General features: G+C 37.1%; 1 protein-coding gene across 1 annotated transcript in view; it reads right to left on the bottom strand.

Moving 5' to 3' along the window:
- Positions 1-17,004, bottom strand: part of LOC148953618 (galactosylceramide sulfotransferase-like) — a 204,042-nt gene extending 187,038 nt beyond the window's left edge. Inside the window, exon 1 of the mRNA XM_089088036.1 lies at positions 16,931-17,004. Within this exon, the coding sequence (XP_088944162.1) occupies positions 16,931-17,004 (74 nt within the window). The remainder of the gene's footprint in view (positions 1-16,930) is intronic.
- Positions 17,005-18,925: the final 1,921 nt, after the last annotated feature.

Here is an 18,925-nt window from a genome sequence, read left to right as displayed (position 1 = left end):
GGGGTGGGAAGAGGTATTAAGAAATAATTTAAAGCAAATAGAGATGTTGTAAGAATATAAAGAGGAAACCTTTGAATTGATCAGGAGTAGTAACTCCTCCGGCACTTCTACGACACTCATAGGGACTAATCCTTTCTTCTATAGGTTCAAGAAGACTGTTTAACGGTGATTTCCTCTTTTGGCTACCAGGTGTCGCAATTTTAGGCAAAATTTCTGCCCTGGCAAGATTTGGCACGACCAGGTGTCACAATTTTAGGTGAAATTCTCACCTCTGTCAAGATTCCAGGCTTGATTACTTGGAATGTGGTCCGTATAATACACAAGTCTTAATGATAAGCTCCTAAGCCCTCACCCCTGTTTCAAGCGACACATCATTGCCTTGAAAGGGTAAGATAAGTGGAGCTACCAACGCCTCGCACCTGCACTGTGCAGTCACCGGTTCTATTAAAGGGAACACTCATGGCAAGACTCCATGTCTCATCCTTCTGGACTCCAATGACGTCATACGACATACTCCATTTCAAACGGACATGTCTAATATGCTGACGCAATTTGCTTAACCCTACCACAGGAAACCATGGGGGAATCGCCGCTCGTAACGTAACGACACCCTAAGCCCCCAGAGCTTTATTTTTCATTAACTTAATGACGGTACACACTACGTAATGATTGCGCATCCATTACTGCCAGATAAAATCAATTTGAGATTTTTTCGGCGAAAAAGCCTTTCTTTTTCGGCGTTTCATTTTTCGCTCGAAACACCATTCATTTTTTTCTAGAATTCATGACCCCACCGGAACTCAAAAGGTTGATCCCTTCTAATGGTTGAGCACCCCAAGTAAGTTCACCATGAAAACTTTGCCAATATTTTGTATCTTGAACAATGTTCTAAAAAAAAACTATTGCACGACACCTGAGATTCCCCATTTTTTGACATTCGTTAGAACGGCGTGTTTATTGCCAAATTTGAGAGACTCCGGGGGCATTTTCTTTCAAGATATTAATAAAGGGGAAGTGCCTGTCTTACTTGTGCTAAAGACTACATCTTAAAAACACAAAAAATGAAAATGAAAACAAATTGACAAACAATTAAACATAAAAAAGACAGCTAAAAAACACAACAAAAAATAAAAGATGAAAATTTCATATTATCCTATACACAAAAGAACCATCTATTAAAGAAAACGAGGGTTTCTAGTCAGCGACCCCGCGGGGTAGGGGAGGGGGATGTATAATAGATGCAATTTAAGACGAATTAAGAACTGCTACCTGTTAGATTTTCATCTCTTCCATTTAAAAAATTCTTTAATGTCAACACCTTAACTTTCAAGCTGTAGTTCAAGCAACAATGACATTACTTGACCCTCCACACACCCAGCCCCAAACATATCTTTCCTCAGGTATTTTCTTATAAAAATTATGGTTCTGAACTCCGTGATTCAACCCAAGCCAAACCTAATGCCCCACAAAATACTCCAGACTACCAGAGCATTTCACCCATGTGACACCGCTCCCTCCCCCATCCCCTGGGTGACCTGATATTAGTGAGATTTCCCATTTTTCCCCAGTCGTTAGAACGGCGTGTTTACTGGCAAATTTGATACTCTCCTGGAGGTTATTTGCATTCAAGATATTAATAAAGGGGAAATGCATGTCTTACTCGTCTTAAATAATAAATCCTAAAAACACAGATAGTGAAAATAAAAACATATTGATAGGCAATAAAACATAGAAAAGACAACTAAAAAACACGACAAAAATAAAAGATGAAAATGTCATATTATACTATACGCAAAAAAGAACCATCTATTATATAAAAGTGGGGGCTTCTAGCCTGAAACCCCCCAGAGACTAGGGGGGGGGAGGAATATAACATACAATTCAAACCATATTAAGAGATTTTGAGGAAATAACCTTTTTTCATTAAGATAAATTTATGGATATTTCACATTATCCTAACAATGTTTTCCGGTTTGCACCTAGTAGCCTTCATTTTCAGAGGATGCATTGATAATAGATGTAGTTTCTTAGGTATTATTGCATCTTTAAAATTATGAAGAATAACATGCCAAATTTATAGACAGACGAAGGGAGAGGACTCTAGGGGAGGGGAACTATTTTATCTATCCCCACCTCAACACTGTTTTGTTTTTTATCGTTACGCAAAACGGTAATTTTCAAGCGTAAATTTATGGTTATCCTGCTTCCGTCCACTAAAGTACCGACCTGTTTCCTGGTCACCTCCGAGGAAGAGTCCAGTCCCCCCCCAGAGCGGTTTCTTTTAGCATAGGATACATTTTCACCAAAATATCAAAACACGTTAAGAAGGGGAAATTCTATTTCGATAAATTCGAGTTACCATCCACCCTGTGCGCTGTGGGGAGAGTTTGGCGTGTGTTCACTCTTTTTGGAGGACAGAATCCGGCCATCCTGCGCACAATGGGGGAGTTAGGTATGTGTCTAATCATTCCTGGGACGGAATACGGGGCTTCGACTACGCGATAAAAGAGGCTAAGAAAACGGTCTTGCTCGAGATAATTTAAAGGTAGTAATAATAGGGAAATTATCGTTGAGTTTCTACGGCAACCCTCTAACGTCAGAGCATCCCAGTTTCTAGCACTCAGTTAGCAAGATTCTTTCCCCGGCAAAATTCCAGTAATTGATTCATTGTTTCTCTGGAAGACCCCTGGATTTCCCGCGATGAGGTCTAATGTAAATGACGCCAGCGTATCTCACCAACAAGACTAAAAGGACCTCATAGAGCTCCAGCATGACACATACATATGCGTATTGTGTAATAACGGTGATGTATATCTCAAGAAAAGATTCCTAATGGGAGAGCTTGGAAGATCATCTTGTGAGAAAGGTAGATGTCCAAACCGATAAAAAGTATACTTATGGTCCAGGGCGGAATGATGTTATGACACTGTTTTCACACTAGCATCAGCTCTCCACATGACACTCCCCTTTTTTCTTTACTTGTGTTTAATATTCTAAGCACTACAGCCCACAGTACCGCACTATAACTACTCTAAGACATTCCTCTGTCATCGCCCAATCTCCCAACAGAACACTTTTCAAATATTTCCTGTTAAAAATTTTATGTCAAGTCATTCATTCGGGTTTCCGCGAGCAATTCAGCCCACAGTACAACACTTTAACTACTCTAAAACATCCCTCTGTCATTGCCCCATCTCCCCAAAAACATTTTTTCAGACATTTCTCGCTAAAAATTTTATTTCAACTCATTCATTCGGGTTTTTCGCAAGCAATTCGTGCCACAGTACAGCACTATAGCTACTCTAAGACACCTTTCTGTCATCGCCCCCATCTCCCAACAAAACACTTTTCAGAAATTTCTTGTTAAAAATATCATTTCAACTCATTCTTTCGGGCTTTTTGCAAAAAATTCGGCCCACAGTACAGAACTATAACTACCCTAAGACACCCTTCTGCCATCACCCCTATCTCCCCAAAAACACTTTTCAGACATTTTTCGTTAAAAAATTTATTTCAACTCATTCATTCGGCTTTTTCGCAAGCAATTCGTGTCACAGTGCAGCACTATAACTACTATAAGACACCCTTCTAACGTCAGACCATCTCCCAAAAACACCTTTCAGACATTTCTCGTTAAAAACTTTATTTCAACTCGTTCATTCGGATTTTTCGCAAGCAATTTGTGCCACAGTACAGCACTAAAAGTACTCTAAGATACTGTTCTACCATCACCCCATCTTCCAAAATGCACTTTTCAGTCATTTCTCGTTAACAAACTTTTATTTTCAACTCATTCATCCGGGTTTTAGCTAGCAATTCACGCCAAAGTACAGCACTATAACTACTCTAAGACACCCCTCTGTCATCACCCCATCTCCCAACAAAACAAGTTTTAGACATTTCTCGTAAAATTTTTATTTTCAAGTCATCTACTCGGGTTTTTTCGCAAGTAATTCGCGCCATAGTACAGCAATATAACTACCCTAAGATACCCCTCTGTCATCACCCCATCTCTCAACAAAACACTTTTCTGACATTTCCCGTTAAAAGTTTTATTTCAAGTCATTCATTTGGGGTTTTGCGAGCAATTCGGCCCACACTACAGCACTATAGCAACTATAAGAAACCAATCTGTCATCGCTCCATCTCCCCAAAAACACCTTTCAGACAATTCTAGTTACAAATTTTATTTCAACTCATTCATTGGGGTTTTTCGCAAGCAATTCGGCCCATAGTACCGCACTATAACTTCTCTAAGACACACCGCTGTCATCAGCCCATCCCCTCAAAAACATTTTTTTCCGACACTTATTGTTAAGATATTTTATTTCAAGTCATTCATTATTGTTATTTGCAAGCAATTCGTACCACAGTACAGCACTATAAATACTCTAAGACACCCTTCTGCCATCGCCCCATTTCCCCAAAAACACTTTTCAGACATTTCTCGTTAAAAATTGTATTTCAACTGATTCATTCGGGTTTTTCGCAAGCAATTTGACCCAAAATTCAGAACTATAACTACTCTAAGACACACCGCGGCCATCACCCATCCCCAAAAACATTTCTTTTTCAGAGATTTTTGTTAAAATTTTTTATTTAAACTCATTCATCTGGATTTCTCGCAAGCAATTCTTGTCACAGTAAAGAACTATAACTACTCTAAGACACCCTTCGGCCATCACCCCATGTCCCCAGAAACACTTTTAAGACATTTGTCGTTAAAAATTTTATTTCAACTCATTCATCCGGGTTTTTCGCAAGCAATTTGGCCCACAGTAAAGCACTATAACTACTCTAAGACACCCAGCTGCCATCGCCCAACCCCGCAAAAACGTTTTTTCAGAGATTTCTCGTTAAAATTTTTTATTTCAAGTCATTCATTTGGGTTTTTCGCAAGCAATTCGTGCCACAGTAAAGCACTTTAACTACTCTAAGACATCCTTCTGCAATCAAAACATCTCCCCGCAAAACACTTTTCAGACATTTATTCTTATAGATTTTATTTAAACTCATACATTCGGGTTTCCTCAAGCAATTCACACAAACAACATTACGATATTATAACTACTCTCTAGCATCACAACAGCACTGTCATCATCATTGTAAGCGTCTTCTAGCGTTTGAAACACACAAAAAAACACATACACACACACACAATCACACGAACACAAAACACACACACATAAAACAACCCACACATACACACAAACACAAAAAGACACACAAAAACTCACACACCCAAAAACATACGAACACAAAACACACACATACACACAAAACACACTTACAAATACACAAACATAAACACAGACATGCATACATAAATACACAAACACAGACATGCACAGGCGCACACACAAACACAAACACACACACACACACACACACACAAACACACAAACACACACACACAAACACACCCAAAAAACACACACACAAAAAGACACATAAACACAAAAATAAACACACAAACACACACACATAAACATAAAAATAAACACACATACAAAAACACACATGAACACAAAACATTTACACACAAAAAACACCCAAAGACATACACACACACACAAACACAAAAAGACATAAACAAACTCATGAACACAAAACACACAAACACAAAACACACACACACACACAAAAAAAATAAAACACACAAAAACAAATAAAAACAAAAAAAAAAACACACATGAATACCCAACACACACAAACAAAAACACACACACACAAAAACACACACAAACACAAAAAGACGCACACAAACTCACACGTACAAAAACGCACGAACACAAAAAACACACACACACACACTGAAAAAAACACACAAACACAGACATTCACACACACAAAAACACACAAAAAAAGAGACAAAAATACACACACATGAACACAAAAAGACACACACAAACTCAAACACGCAAAAACACACAAACACACACACACACACACAAAACACTCACACAAATGCACACACGCACACACACAAGCATACACATACACACTCACAAAAACAAACAAACACAGACATGCACACACACAAAAACTTGCAAATACAACACACACAAACAAAAACACAAAAACGACACACAAAAAACACACAATCACAAACATACAGACACGCAAACACAAAAAATCACACACACAAACACATAAACACACGCAGACACACAAACACAAAAAAAGACATATGAACACAAAAAATACACACAACTGAACACAAAACACACACAAAACAAAAACAAACAAAAAAAACAAAAACACACAAAAAAACATACACAAACAAAAAAATACGCAGACAAACTCACAGAAAACAAAAGCACACGAACAAAAAACATATACACACACAAACAAAAAAACACACACGAACACAGACATGCACACACACAAAAACACACAAACACAACACACACAAACAAAAACACACAAAAAACACAGAAGCACACACACACACACACAAACACAAAAAGAAACACATAAAATCAAACACGCAAAAACACACAAGCACAAACACACACAGAAACAATAAGACAAAAAACACAAAAATACACAAACACATAAGAACAAACACACAAACACGCAAACACAAAAAATCACACACACAAACACACATACAAACAAACACACAAACACAGACATGCACACACACAAAAACACGCAAACACAACACACATAAACAAAAACACAATAAAACACACACACAAAACACACAAACACAATAATACAGAAACACAGAAACACAAACACACACACACAAACATACACACACAATTTTTTTCATTGAAAAGCTAGACATGGAATATTTTTGTCGTGGTTTACATACGTTTAAGTTAGGTTCATTTAACATAGGTTATCATGAGCGCTTATGATAACCTAAGATTAAATGAACCTAACTTAAACATGTAAACCACGACAAAAATATTCCATGTCTAGCATTTCAATGAAAAAAATGTGCGAAAAAAATATTTGTGTGTGTGTCTGCGTTTGTGTGTTTGCTTTGTGTGTCTGTGTGTGTGTGTGTTTATGTGTGTGTGTATTTTTTGTGTTTTTTTGTTTGTTTGTGTTTTTTTGTGTTTTTGTGTTTGCTTGTTTGTGGGTTTGTGTTTCTGTGTTTTTTGTGTGTATTTTTTGTGTGTTTTTGTTTGTGTGTGTTGTGTTTGCTTGTTTTTGTGTGTGCATGTCTGTGTTTGTGTGTTTTGTGTGTGTGTGTGTTTTTGTGTTTTTTTGTGTGAGCGTGTGTGTGTGTTTTGTGTGTGTGTGTGTGTGTTTTTGCATTTTTAGATTTTTCAGTTTGTGTGCGTCTTTTTGTGTTTTTGTGTGTGTTTGTGTATTTTTTGTCTGTCTTTGTTGTGTTTGTGTGTTTGTTTGTGTGTTCATGTCTGTGTTTGTGTGTTTTGTGTGTTTGTGTGTGTATGTGTCTGTTTTTTTTTTGTTTGTGTGGGTGTTTTGTGTTCGTCTGTTTTTTGTGTGCGTCTTTTTGTGTTTGTGTGTATGTGTGTTTGTTTTGTTTTTTAGTTTGTGTGTGTTTTTTTGTTTGTGCGTTTTTTATGTTTGTGAGTGTTAGTGTGTGTGTGTGTGTTTTGTTTTCATGTGTGTTTTTGTTTGTGTGTGTTTTTTGTGTGGGTTTTGTGTTCGTGTCCTTGTTTGTGTGTGTGTGTGTGTGTGTGATGTTTGTGTTCATATGTGTTTTTTTGTGTTTGTGTATGTGTGTGTTTGTGTTTCTGTGTGTTGTTTTTATGTCTGCGTGTTTTTGTATCTGTGTTTGTGTGTCTTTTTTGTGTTTATGTTTGTGCGCGTTTTGTTTGCAAGTTTTTGTGTGTGAGCAGGTCTCTCTTTGTATGTTTTTGTGAGTGTGTGTTTATGTGTATTTGTGCTTTTGTGTGTTTGTGTGTGTGTGTTTTTTTTTGTGTGTGTGTTTGTGTTTGTTTGTTTTGCGTGTTTGAGTTTGTGTGTGTCTTTTTGTGTTTGTGTGTATGTGTTTGTGTTTTTTTTGTCTTTTGTTTTTGTGCGTTGTGTTTGTGTGGTTTTTTGTGTGTGCATGTCTGTTTTTGTGTGTTTTTGTGTATGTGTGTTTTTGTGTGTGTGAGTTTGTGCGTGCCTTTTTGTGTTTGTGTGTGTGAGTGTGTTTTTTTTGTGTGATTTTATTTGTGTGCGTGTTTTGTGTTCTTGTGTGTTTTTCGTTTTTGTGTTTTTTTGTGTTTTTGTGTGTTTGAGTTTGTGTGTTCCTTTTTGTGATTGTTTGTGTGTGTATTTGTTTGATTGTTTGTTTTTGGCTTATGTGTTTTTTTTGTTTTTGTGTGTTTGAGTTTTTGTGTCTTTTTTTGTGTTTGTGTGTGTTTGTTTGATTATTTGTTTTTTTTTGTGTTGTGTGTGTGTTTTGTGTTTGTGTGTTTTTGAGTATGTGCGTGTCTTTGTTTTTTTGTGTTTGTGTGTGTTTTTGTGTTTTATTATGTTTTTGTGTTTTTTTTTGTTTTTGTGTGTTTGTGTGTGTGTGTATTTTTGTGTCTTTTTATGTGTGTGTATGTATCTGTGTGTGTGCGTGTTTGTGTGTGTGTGTGTGTGTGTGTGTGTGTGTGTGTGTGTGTGTGTGTGTGTGTGTGTTTGTGTGTTTGTTTGTGTGTGTGTGTGTGTGTTTGTTAGCGTGTTTTTGTGTGTATGTGTTTGTGTGTTTGTGTATTTGTGTGTGTGTTTTTGTGTGTTTGTGTGTGTGTGTGTGTGCTTATGTTTTACGGTGTGTTAGTTTGTTTTATCGTGTTTGCGTTTTTGTGTATTCGTTTGTGTGTGTGTGTGTGTGTGTGTGTGTGTGTGTGTGTGTGTGTGTGTGTGTGTGCGCGTGTGTGTGTGTGTGTATGTGTGTATGTATGTGTGTGTGTGTGTTTGTGTGCGTGTGTGTGTGTGTGTGTGTGTGTGGTGTGTGTGTGTGTGTGTGTGTGTGTGTGTTTTTGTGTGTGTGTGTTTGTGTGTGTGCGTGTGTGTGTGTTTGTATGTGTTTGTGTCTGTTTGTGTGTTTGTGTGTGTGTATGTGTTTGTTTTTGTGTGTGTGTGTGTTTGTGTGTGATTTTGTGGGTGTTTTTTGTTGTGTGTGTGTGGTTTTGTGTGTTTTTGTGTTTAGTGTTCGTGTGTTTTTTTATGTCTGAGTTTGTATGTTTTTTTTGTGTTTGTGTGTGTGTGTTTGTGGGTTTTCTGTGTGTGTGTTTTTTGTCCGTGTTTTTGTGTGTGTATGCGTGTCTTTTTGTGTTTTTTCAAAAACTAGAAGACACTTACAATGATGATGACAGTGCTGTCGCGGTGCTAGAGAGTATTTATTGTTTCTTAATGTGGTGTGGACTGCTTGTGGAAACCCAAATGATTGAGTTGAAATTAAAATTCTAGCAAAAGATGTCTGAAAAGTGTTTGTTGGGTGATGGGGTGATGGCAGAGGGGTGTCTTAGAGTAGTTATAGTGCTGTACTGTGGCATGAATTGATTGTAAAAAACCAAATGAATGACTTGAAAAAATTTTTTTAACAAGAAATTTCTGAAAAAATGTTTTTTGGGGCATAGGGTGATGGCAACGGGGTGTCTTAGAGAAGCTATAGTGCTGTACTGTGGGCTGAAAATGCTTGAAAAAACCCGGATGAATGAGTTGAAATAAAATTTTTAACGAGAAATGTCTGGAAAGTGTTTTTGGGGAGATGGAGTGATGGCAGAAGGGTGTCTTAGAGTAGTTATAATGCTGTACTGTGACACGAATTGCTTGCGAAAAACCCGGATGAATGAGTTGAAATAAATTTTTTTAACAAGAAATTTCTGAGACTAGTGTTTTTTGGGGGATGGGGTGATGGCAACGGGGTGTCTAAGAGAGGTTATAGTACTGTCTTGTGGATCGAATCGTTTGCGAAAACCCTGAATGAATGACTTGAAATAAAACTTTTAACAAGAAATGTCTGAAAAGTGTTTTTGGGAATATTGGGCGATGGTAGAAGGGTGTCTTAGATTAGTTATAGTGCTGTATTATGGTACAAATTGCTTGCGTGAAACCCAAATGAATGACTTGAAATAAAAAATTTTAACAAAAAATGTGTGAAAAAATGTTTTTGGGGGAATGGGGTGTCTCAGAGTAGTTATTGTGCTGTATCGTGGGGCGAATTGCTTGCAAAAACCCGAATGAATAAGTTGAATATAAAAATTTTTTAACGAGAAATGACTGAAAAGTGTAATGGGGTGATGGTAGAAGGGTTTAAGAGTAGTATTAGTGCTGTACTCTGGCAAGAATTGCTTGGTGAAAAACCCGAATGAATGAGTTTAAATAAAGTTTTTAACGAGGAAATGCCTGAAAAGTATTTTTGGGAATATGGGGTGATGGCAGAAGGGTGTCTTAGGGTAGTTATAGTGCTGTACTGGTGGCCGAATTGCTTGCGAAAAACCCAAACGAATGAATTGAAATAAAAATTTTTACAAGAAATGTCTGAAAAGTGTTTTGTTGGGAGATCGGGACGATGGCAGAAGGGTGTATTAGAGTAGTTATAGTGCTATACTGAGACACGAACTACTGTGGAACTACTGTGCTATACTGTGGAACTAATGGCCGAATTGCTTGCTAAAACCCGAATGAATGACATCAAATAAAATTTTTAACAAGAAATGCTAAAAAAGTTTTTTTTTGGGAGATGGGGCGATGACAGAGGGATTTCTTAGAGAAGTTATAGTGAGGTCCAGTGGGCTTAAATGCTTAGAGTATCAAACACTAGTTAAGAAAAAAAAGGGGGGTGTCTTATGGAGAGCAGGTGCTAGTGTGAAAACAGTGTCGTAGCATCATTCTTCTCTGGACCCTAAGTATACTTTTTATCGGTTTGGACATCTACCCTTCTCATAAGATGATCTTCCAAGCTCTCCCATTAGGTATATATTCGTGAAATAGAAATCGCCGTTAATACACAATGCGTATGTGTATGTGTCGTGTTGGAGCTCTATGGGGTCCTTTTTAGTCTTGTTTGTGAGATACGCTTGCATCATTCACATTAGACCTTATCACGGGATATCCAGGGGCTCTTCCGGAAAAATCAATTGCTTGAATTTTGCCAGTACACGAATCTTGGTAACTGAGTGCTAGAAACAGGGATGCTTTGACGTTAAAGGGTTGCTTTAGAAACTCAACGATAATTTCCCTATTATTACTACCTTTAAATTATCTCGAGCAAGACCGTTTCTTAGTCTCTTTTATCGCGTAGCCGAAGCCTGGATTCCTTCCAAGGAATAAGTAGACCCAGACCAAACTCCCCCACTATGCATAGGATGGCCGAGTTCTGTCCTCCGAATAGAGTAGACACAGACCAAACTCCCCCCACACAGCATGGGGTGGATGGTAGCACAAATTTATCGAAATAGAAATTCCCCACCTCTGCATGTTTTGATATTTTGGTGAAACTGTACCTTGGGCTAAGAAAAACCACTCAGGGGGGAGGGGGAGGGGGGACTGGACACTTCCTCGGAGGCAACCAGAGAACAGGTCTGTACCTTGGTGGAGGGAGGCAGGATAATCATAAATGTATGCTTGAAAATTACCGCTTTGCATAACGATAAAAAATAAACAGTGTTGAGCTGGTGACAGAGAAAACTGTTCCCCTCTCCTTCAGTACTCTCCCTTTGTCTTTCCTTAACTTAGGCATATTATATTTTATCATTTTAAAGGTGCAATAACACCTAAGAAACTACATCTCTAACCAATGCATCCTCTGAAAATGAAGGCTACTAGGTGCGAGCCGGAAAATATTGTTAGGATAATATGAAATATCCATAAATTTATCTTAATAAAAAGGGGTATTTCCTTAAAAGCACTTAATATGGTTCAAATTGTATCTAATATCGCTCCCCCCTCCCCTATTCTCTGGGGAGTTACCAGCTAGAAGCCCAGCATTTTCTATAATAGATGGTTCTTTTTTTAGTATAATACAATATGACATTATCATCTTTTATTTTTTGTCGTGTTTTTTAGCTGTCTTTTTTAAGTTTTATTGCCTGTCAATTTGCTTTTATTTTCATTGTCTGTGTTTTTAAGATTCATTGTTTAGGAAGAGTAAGCCACGCATTTCCCCTTTATTAATATCTTGAAGGCAAATAGCCCCCCGGAGTGTATCAAATTTCCCAGTAAACACGCCATTCTCACGACTGGCAAAAAATGGGAAATCTCACTAATATAATTTCACCCAGGAGATGGGGGAGTGGGTGAGTTTTTTTGGGGCATTTTGATTGGATTGGGTTTAATCACGTGGTTCAGATCCATAATTTTTATTATAAAATACCTGAATAAAGTTATGTTTGGGGTTGTGGGGGTCATGTAATGTCATTGTGGCTTGAACTACAGCTTTAACCCTATAGAGGCAATTGTTTTAAAAAAACAACACTGTACTTTTCGAGCTTGGACTGCCATCTTGCTGTAAAAAAATACTGATTTTATCAACATCTTTCGATGGGGCTGAAAGATAGCAGTAGATTGATACCTTCGGGGAGCTACTGCGTGACATGTGGCCTAAACAGTGAGTCACCAAACCAAAGGATAAGAAAAACGAATGAAAAGGTAGGCAATTTCTAAGCTAGAAACTGGAAACAAAACGAAAAGGTGGGAGACTCCTTGCATGTCATATGCGTATAAAATATATACCGTTTAAAATTACTGTAGTTGAAATTCACGAAATGTGCAAGAATTTGGATCAGTAGTAGCAAGATAAACTTCCTCCTGTTGTGAAAATACAACATCGGACGATCGTGGCTCAAAATTGTGAAACGAATAACTAATTTTTGTTTTCTTTTTAGATGGCGGAATCTTACGACAGACTAAGAAAACGAGCTCAAAATCGCCGAATTGACGCAGAAGAGGCGGCCAAGTATATTTTTGACATTCGAGAAGACATGTTGTCTGACTTGTCCGACGATGATGATGACGATGATCCAGACTTCCTGTCTCCAGAAGATCTTATCGATGATCCTGAGGTAGACTTGTTGCCTCTACTGGACAATCTCCACTTCTTCTTGGAACAATCTCTACTTCGTCATATGGGTGGCGTAGATTTAGCAGACATGCTGGCGGAGATGTGCCAAACTCATCTTCGGACACGAAAATGGTATATGAGAATCTTCTGGTGGCTTATTGACACAGCAGTCTGTAGTATCTGGCTTCTTTTCAGGTCAGACGTCAAAGCGCTGACTTCAAGGACAGACGAACCGATGATCTTGAGAGCCTTCAGGTCTGAAGTTGCTGCAGGGTTGTATGCCTCGGCGCGTGTGATGCTCCAACGTAAACGTGCTAGACCATCCGCAGATGTTGAAGCAAGTCCCAGACCCATTCGAAGTCGCAATCGAATCCGACCGGCAATATCTGCTCAAGCCGATGGACTTGATCACTGGCCAAAAAAGACTGAAAAGTAGAGCCGCTGCAAAGAGTGCAAATCGGGATATACCACTTTTGAATGCGAAAAATGTGACCTTCCACTGTGCCTTACTGCCAAAAACGATGGCCAGTCATTTCAAGGCCAGCCATTGTTTATGAGTACAACCGTCATATGGGTGGCGTAGATTTAGCAGACATGCTGGCGGAGATGTGCCGAACTCATCTTCGGACACGAAAATGGTATATGAGAATCTTCTGGTGGCCTATTGACACAGCAGTCTGCAAAAGCTGGCTTCTTTTCAGGTCAGACGTCAAAGCGCTGACTTTAAGGACAGACGAACCGATGATCTTGAGAGCCTTCAGGTCTGAAGTTGCTGCAGGGTTGTATGCCTCGGCGCGTGTGATGCCCCAACGTAAACGTGCTAGACCATCCGCAGATGTTGAAGCAAGTCCCAGCCCCATTCGAAGTCGCAATCGAGTCCGACCGGCACTATCTGCTCAAGCCGATGGACTTGATCACTGGCCAAAAAAGACTGAAAAGCAGAGCCGCTGCAAAGAGTGTAAATCGGGATATACCACTTTTGAATGCGAAAAATGTGACCTTCCACTGTGCCTTACTGACAAAACCAATTGTTTTAAAGCCTTCCACACCAAGTGAAAATGCCCCATTTTTATATACTCGAGAGGCTAATGTTGTATTTTTACAACATTGTCTAAAATTGACAATTTTGAATAAATTATGCAAAAACATTTTTTTCGTCAATAGTCTGACCTAGAGATTAAATGGGAAGCGTTGGAGATTTTTCCTGGTATTCGTTCCTATAGTGGCCTGTCAAGGGTTAAAGTTAAGGTGTGGACATTAAAGAATTTTTTCCATGGAAGAGATGAAAATGTGCTAACATGTAGCAGTTCTTAATGTGTCTTAAATTGCAACTAATATCACTCCCCCTCCCCTACCCTGCAGGGTTGCAGACTAGAAGCCCCGGTTTTCTATAATAGATGGTTCTTTTTTTGCGTATATAACAATATGACATTTTCATCTTTTCTTTTTGTCGTGTTTTTTAGCTGTCTTTTTATATTTTTTTGCTTGTCAATTTGTTTTCTTTTTCACTGTCTGTTTTTTTCAGATGTAGTCTTTAGCACAAGTCAGAAACCCATTTCCCCTTTATTAATATCTTGAAAGCAAATGCCCCTCAGAGTCTATTAAATTTGGCAGCAAACAAGCCGTTCTAATGAATGTCAAAAAATGGGGAATCTCAGGTGTCGTGCAAAAGTTTACTTTTAGAATATGGTTTAAGACACAAAATATTGGCAAAGGGTTCATGGTCCACTTGCTTGGAGCGCTGTACTATTGGAAGGGAATGACCTTTCGAGTCCTTGCGGGGTCAAGAACTGTAGAAAAAAAATGAAAGGTGTTTCGAGCGAAAAATGAAATGCCGAAAAAGAATGGCTTTTGAGTGAAAAATATCAAAATGGTATTATCTGGAAGGGATGAATGCGCAAACATTACGTAAAGTGTGTACCGCCATTATGTTAATGAAAAAAAAAATGCTTTGGGGGTTTTGGTTGACGTTATGTTACAAGCGGGGATTCCCCATGGGTTCCTGTGGTACGGTTACGCAAATTGTTTCAAGCATCTTAGACCTGTCTGTTTGAAATGGGGTAAGTCGTGTGACGTCATTGGAGTCCAGAGGGGTGAGTCATGGAGTCTATCTATGTGTGTTCCCTTTAATAGAACAGGGGTCAGAGGGCATGCGCTAGAAACAGGGCTGAGGGGTTAGTAGCTTATCATTAAAACTTGTGTATTATACGGACCACATTCCAAGTAATCATGCCTGAAAACTTGCCAGAGGTGGAAATTTCACCTAAAGTTGTGACACCTGGTCGTGCCAAATCTTGCCAGGGCAGGAATTTCGCCTAAATTAAGACACCTGATCACCAAAGAGGAAATCGCCGTTAAACATTCTTCTTGAACCTATAGAAGAAAGGAGTAGTCCATATGGGTGTCGATGAAGTGTCTGGGGGATACTAATATCAGGCAAGAGGAGGAGTGTTTAGAGTTATGTTAGCCTCAGGAAGCTTGGTACAGCAGTAGGTTGCTAGTTGTAGTTGTAAGTATTATAATAAAAATTAGGTATTATGGACTATTATATCCACGGTAAGGTCTCCCAGAAAATTTCTTCTTCAAAATTTTACACCGAAGACACTCTTATTGACTTATCTGTTTTATATCTGTTTTCTTTTAGATTTGCTATTAATGGTAATCAAATCAAAATAATGAAATCAAAACTCTTTGCGGAGCCTGTTCTACAAAACTTGTATTTTCAACAGCTTTCTTAAACGTATTAGTAACTACACGAGTTGAAGACTATTAAGTACTACAGATATTTTTATTAAACTATAAACACTATATTCAGTTTCTTCTGAAGACTAGTAATTTTTCTAACAAATTAGGAGGTCTTGTAACGGGGAATAAAACATGTTAAGGATAAAAAGCACTAACAAAGGTTATGAGAAAGAGTTTAATTTCCCAACCAAATCAAATCATGGGAACCTTCACATTTCCAAGTGGTTTCCTCTCACGGTCAAGATAGACTTTTTCCTCATTAGCGTTTATTTTATTTAAAACAATCGCAGTATCATTTTACCTATCGGTCTGTTCCACTTTAGAAATTAAATATATTGAAAATACGAAAGCTATTTTGAGTATCCATGGATTATTTTAGGAAAAGAAAATTAGCTTACTGACAAATTCATCATAAGAAAAATTTCTACTAAGAAATATATACTCAAAATACATTTTACACAATTTCTCTTTTATAATGATATTAAATCGAAAATAACTCAGTAACATATTCTTTCAGAAACATATTTATGTTAAATTATAAATCTATATCTAATTAAATCTCTTCATTAATCTTGATTATTTTGACGATTTTCTTTCTTTTGTTTATGATATGACCAATGAAAACACAAACCTCTAAATGAAAATTGTTTCAGTCTAGCACATTTAACGTTTTGTCCTTGGAAGACATAGGAGTTAGCCCTACTTTTATTTGTTGTAGTTCCTTTATTTTGAAATTTGGTTCAACTATCTTCGATGATTTCTGTTTATTTGGTATTTAATTTCATTTTTAATACATTTTTGTGTTTTCTGGTACTGGAATGACTGTTTGACTTTATTTCAGTTTGTCTTGGGTTTAACTTAGCTCTCTACTTTTCTTTGAAAATTTTTTCGGTTTATTTTTTTCTATTTTGTTTTATTTTTTCTTGTTAATGTAATCATCTAGGGTACATTCGTTTAAAACTAAATAAAGTAGGAATTTTAGAAAAAGGCAATATTAACGAAGAATCAAGGGCGTAGAACTTTTACAGCAATATATGCTTTAATCCCTGTAGACTGTCTCCTCAGAACTATTTTGATTACCTGTTGGAAATTGAAAACGAAAGCAAAATTCAATGTGTGTTATCAAAAAATAACAAAAAACTAGTTTAAACAAAATTATTATACAGGATATAAAAGCATAACTGTATCCCATATATTTAAAAGTATTAATTAGCTTACCTCAACAGGACCTGTGTCATACTGGTTCCAGCTACTTTGTACGATTTGACAAAAACAATGTTATTTGCTAGCATTGCAGAAAAAAAAATTAATCTAGTAGTATCCTCTATAATCCAGTTGTCCTTTTGTCACATACTAAAATTCTTGTGTTTATAAATATTTTAATATGTATTTACAGAATACTACGAGCCATATTCTTGATAACCAGTTTCTAGTTATATATTTTTTCAGTTAAAGACTTTATGAAAAGGGAAAACTAGAAATATTTTCATTTGACCTCAAGAAAAAGATATAACCTCCATATCTAGATAACATGACTCTTTGAAACGGAAATAATGCTCTTTTATAATCAAAGGAGTGTTGTGCAAGATAGAAATTGCGGGAGGAAAAGGAAAGGGTTGTGTTTTTGATACGGTAAATTAAGAGTTTAAACAGAGTGAAATTAAGAGAAAACAGAGGTAAATTAAGAGAGTGAAACCAGCAGTTAAAGCGGAGAAGAGTTTCTCAAAGAATGAATACAATTGTAGCAAAGCCTAATTTGTAAATCATTGTGATGAAGTGTTGTTCGAAATTGAAGTGTTTGTAGAAAAAATGGCTATGAGTTGGGGCAAGATCCATTACTAAACTTATACGTTCACATGATTGCAGTGAAATTAAAACAAAAGTGTCACTTTATATTACATCAATTAAAACCTAACAATCCGTAAGAGTTTGAGAGTCTGGCTACCTCACCCCCGTTCTCAAAAATTGCATAACTAGCTTACGGTTTCATATTCTGTTACTATGGAGACATTGACTATTGACGCAATATTTACCCAGGAAAACCCAAAAAAGGTCTGTTTATGTCGAACAAAATTATTTGACAACATCTGATAATATAAGCCTTTTTAAAAATCTGAATACACCAGGTATATTTTGGTTTAGTTTCACACCTCAGCTTTCCGTGAAAAAGAAAACTTATACGAAATTTTGTCACAATGATACTGTATATGATATTTTTACATCATGGTAAAATCAGAAGCAGTAATTGTAATAACCCTGAAAATTTTGACCTGATGCCCTATGTCGTTATTGAGATATTTCTGAGACGTCTTATTGACAACTAGCATGTGCATGGTACACTCTGATTTGGATTTAAAGCAAGGTAAGCTTTCCCTGAAAGTTCCTACTTTATATCCTATTCCTTTTCTTAATTTTCCGGCTTGGATATCTTAACAAACTGGTATATTTTTACAAACTGGATGCAAATAAACTATGTTAATCTAGTAAAAAAGTAAAAGTAATAGTAGTAGAAGTAGCAGCAGAGCTAGCAGTAATATTGATAGCCTGGAAGTTTTAGCTTAATATCCTAATTCGTTGCTGGGACATTGCTAATGTACATCTCTAAAACCCCACATGTACATATTAGTTTTTATTCAGTTTAACACCTCCTTTACCATTCCCTAAGAGTCTTGCTAAGAGATATTGCTGATACGCCTTTTTGACAACATGCATCTAAAACACGTCTTTTGATTTAGCCTAACGATTTAGCCCACCAATATTCCCTGAAAGTTATATATTGATCTTATTAGCCGTAACAAAAGTAGTACTAATAGCATTATTTGTAGTAGTAGTACTAGTACTTGTAGTAGCAATTTTCAGATAGTGCATTTTTATTTATTTAACATACCCCATAATATGCATCATTCAATCTAAAACTTTAAGTCTTCTTGAGATATTTCTGATTCCCCTCTTTGACAGTCTACATACATATAAAGTTTAACAACTTAATTAAAATCTCCTTGGCGTTTCCTGAAAAATCCTCCGTAATTCCTTTAGCCTTAGTAGTAGCATTAACAGCAGTAGTAGGCATTGCAGTTGAAGTATGTATGAAGTACCTTCTGTTTTTTAACATCTCACATAACATACAGTGATAGTTCCTAGTTAATATTCCAAGCTCTTTGTGGTATATATCTGTTACAATCTTTTAAGAGCCTTAGAAGTACTACTAGTAGT

This window comes from Artemia sp. Qi Xiang Cuo, chromosome 4 (assembly GCF_049724085.1).
Source record: "Artemia sp. Qi Xiang Cuo chromosome 4, ASM4972408v1, whole genome shotgun sequence".
NCBI lineage: Eukaryota > Metazoa > Arthropoda > Branchiopoda > Anostraca > Artemiidae > Artemia > Artemia sp. Qi Xiang Cuo.
The sequence above is the reverse complement of the archived record's forward strand: the minus strand, read 5'-3'. Positions and strand labels throughout refer to the sequence as shown.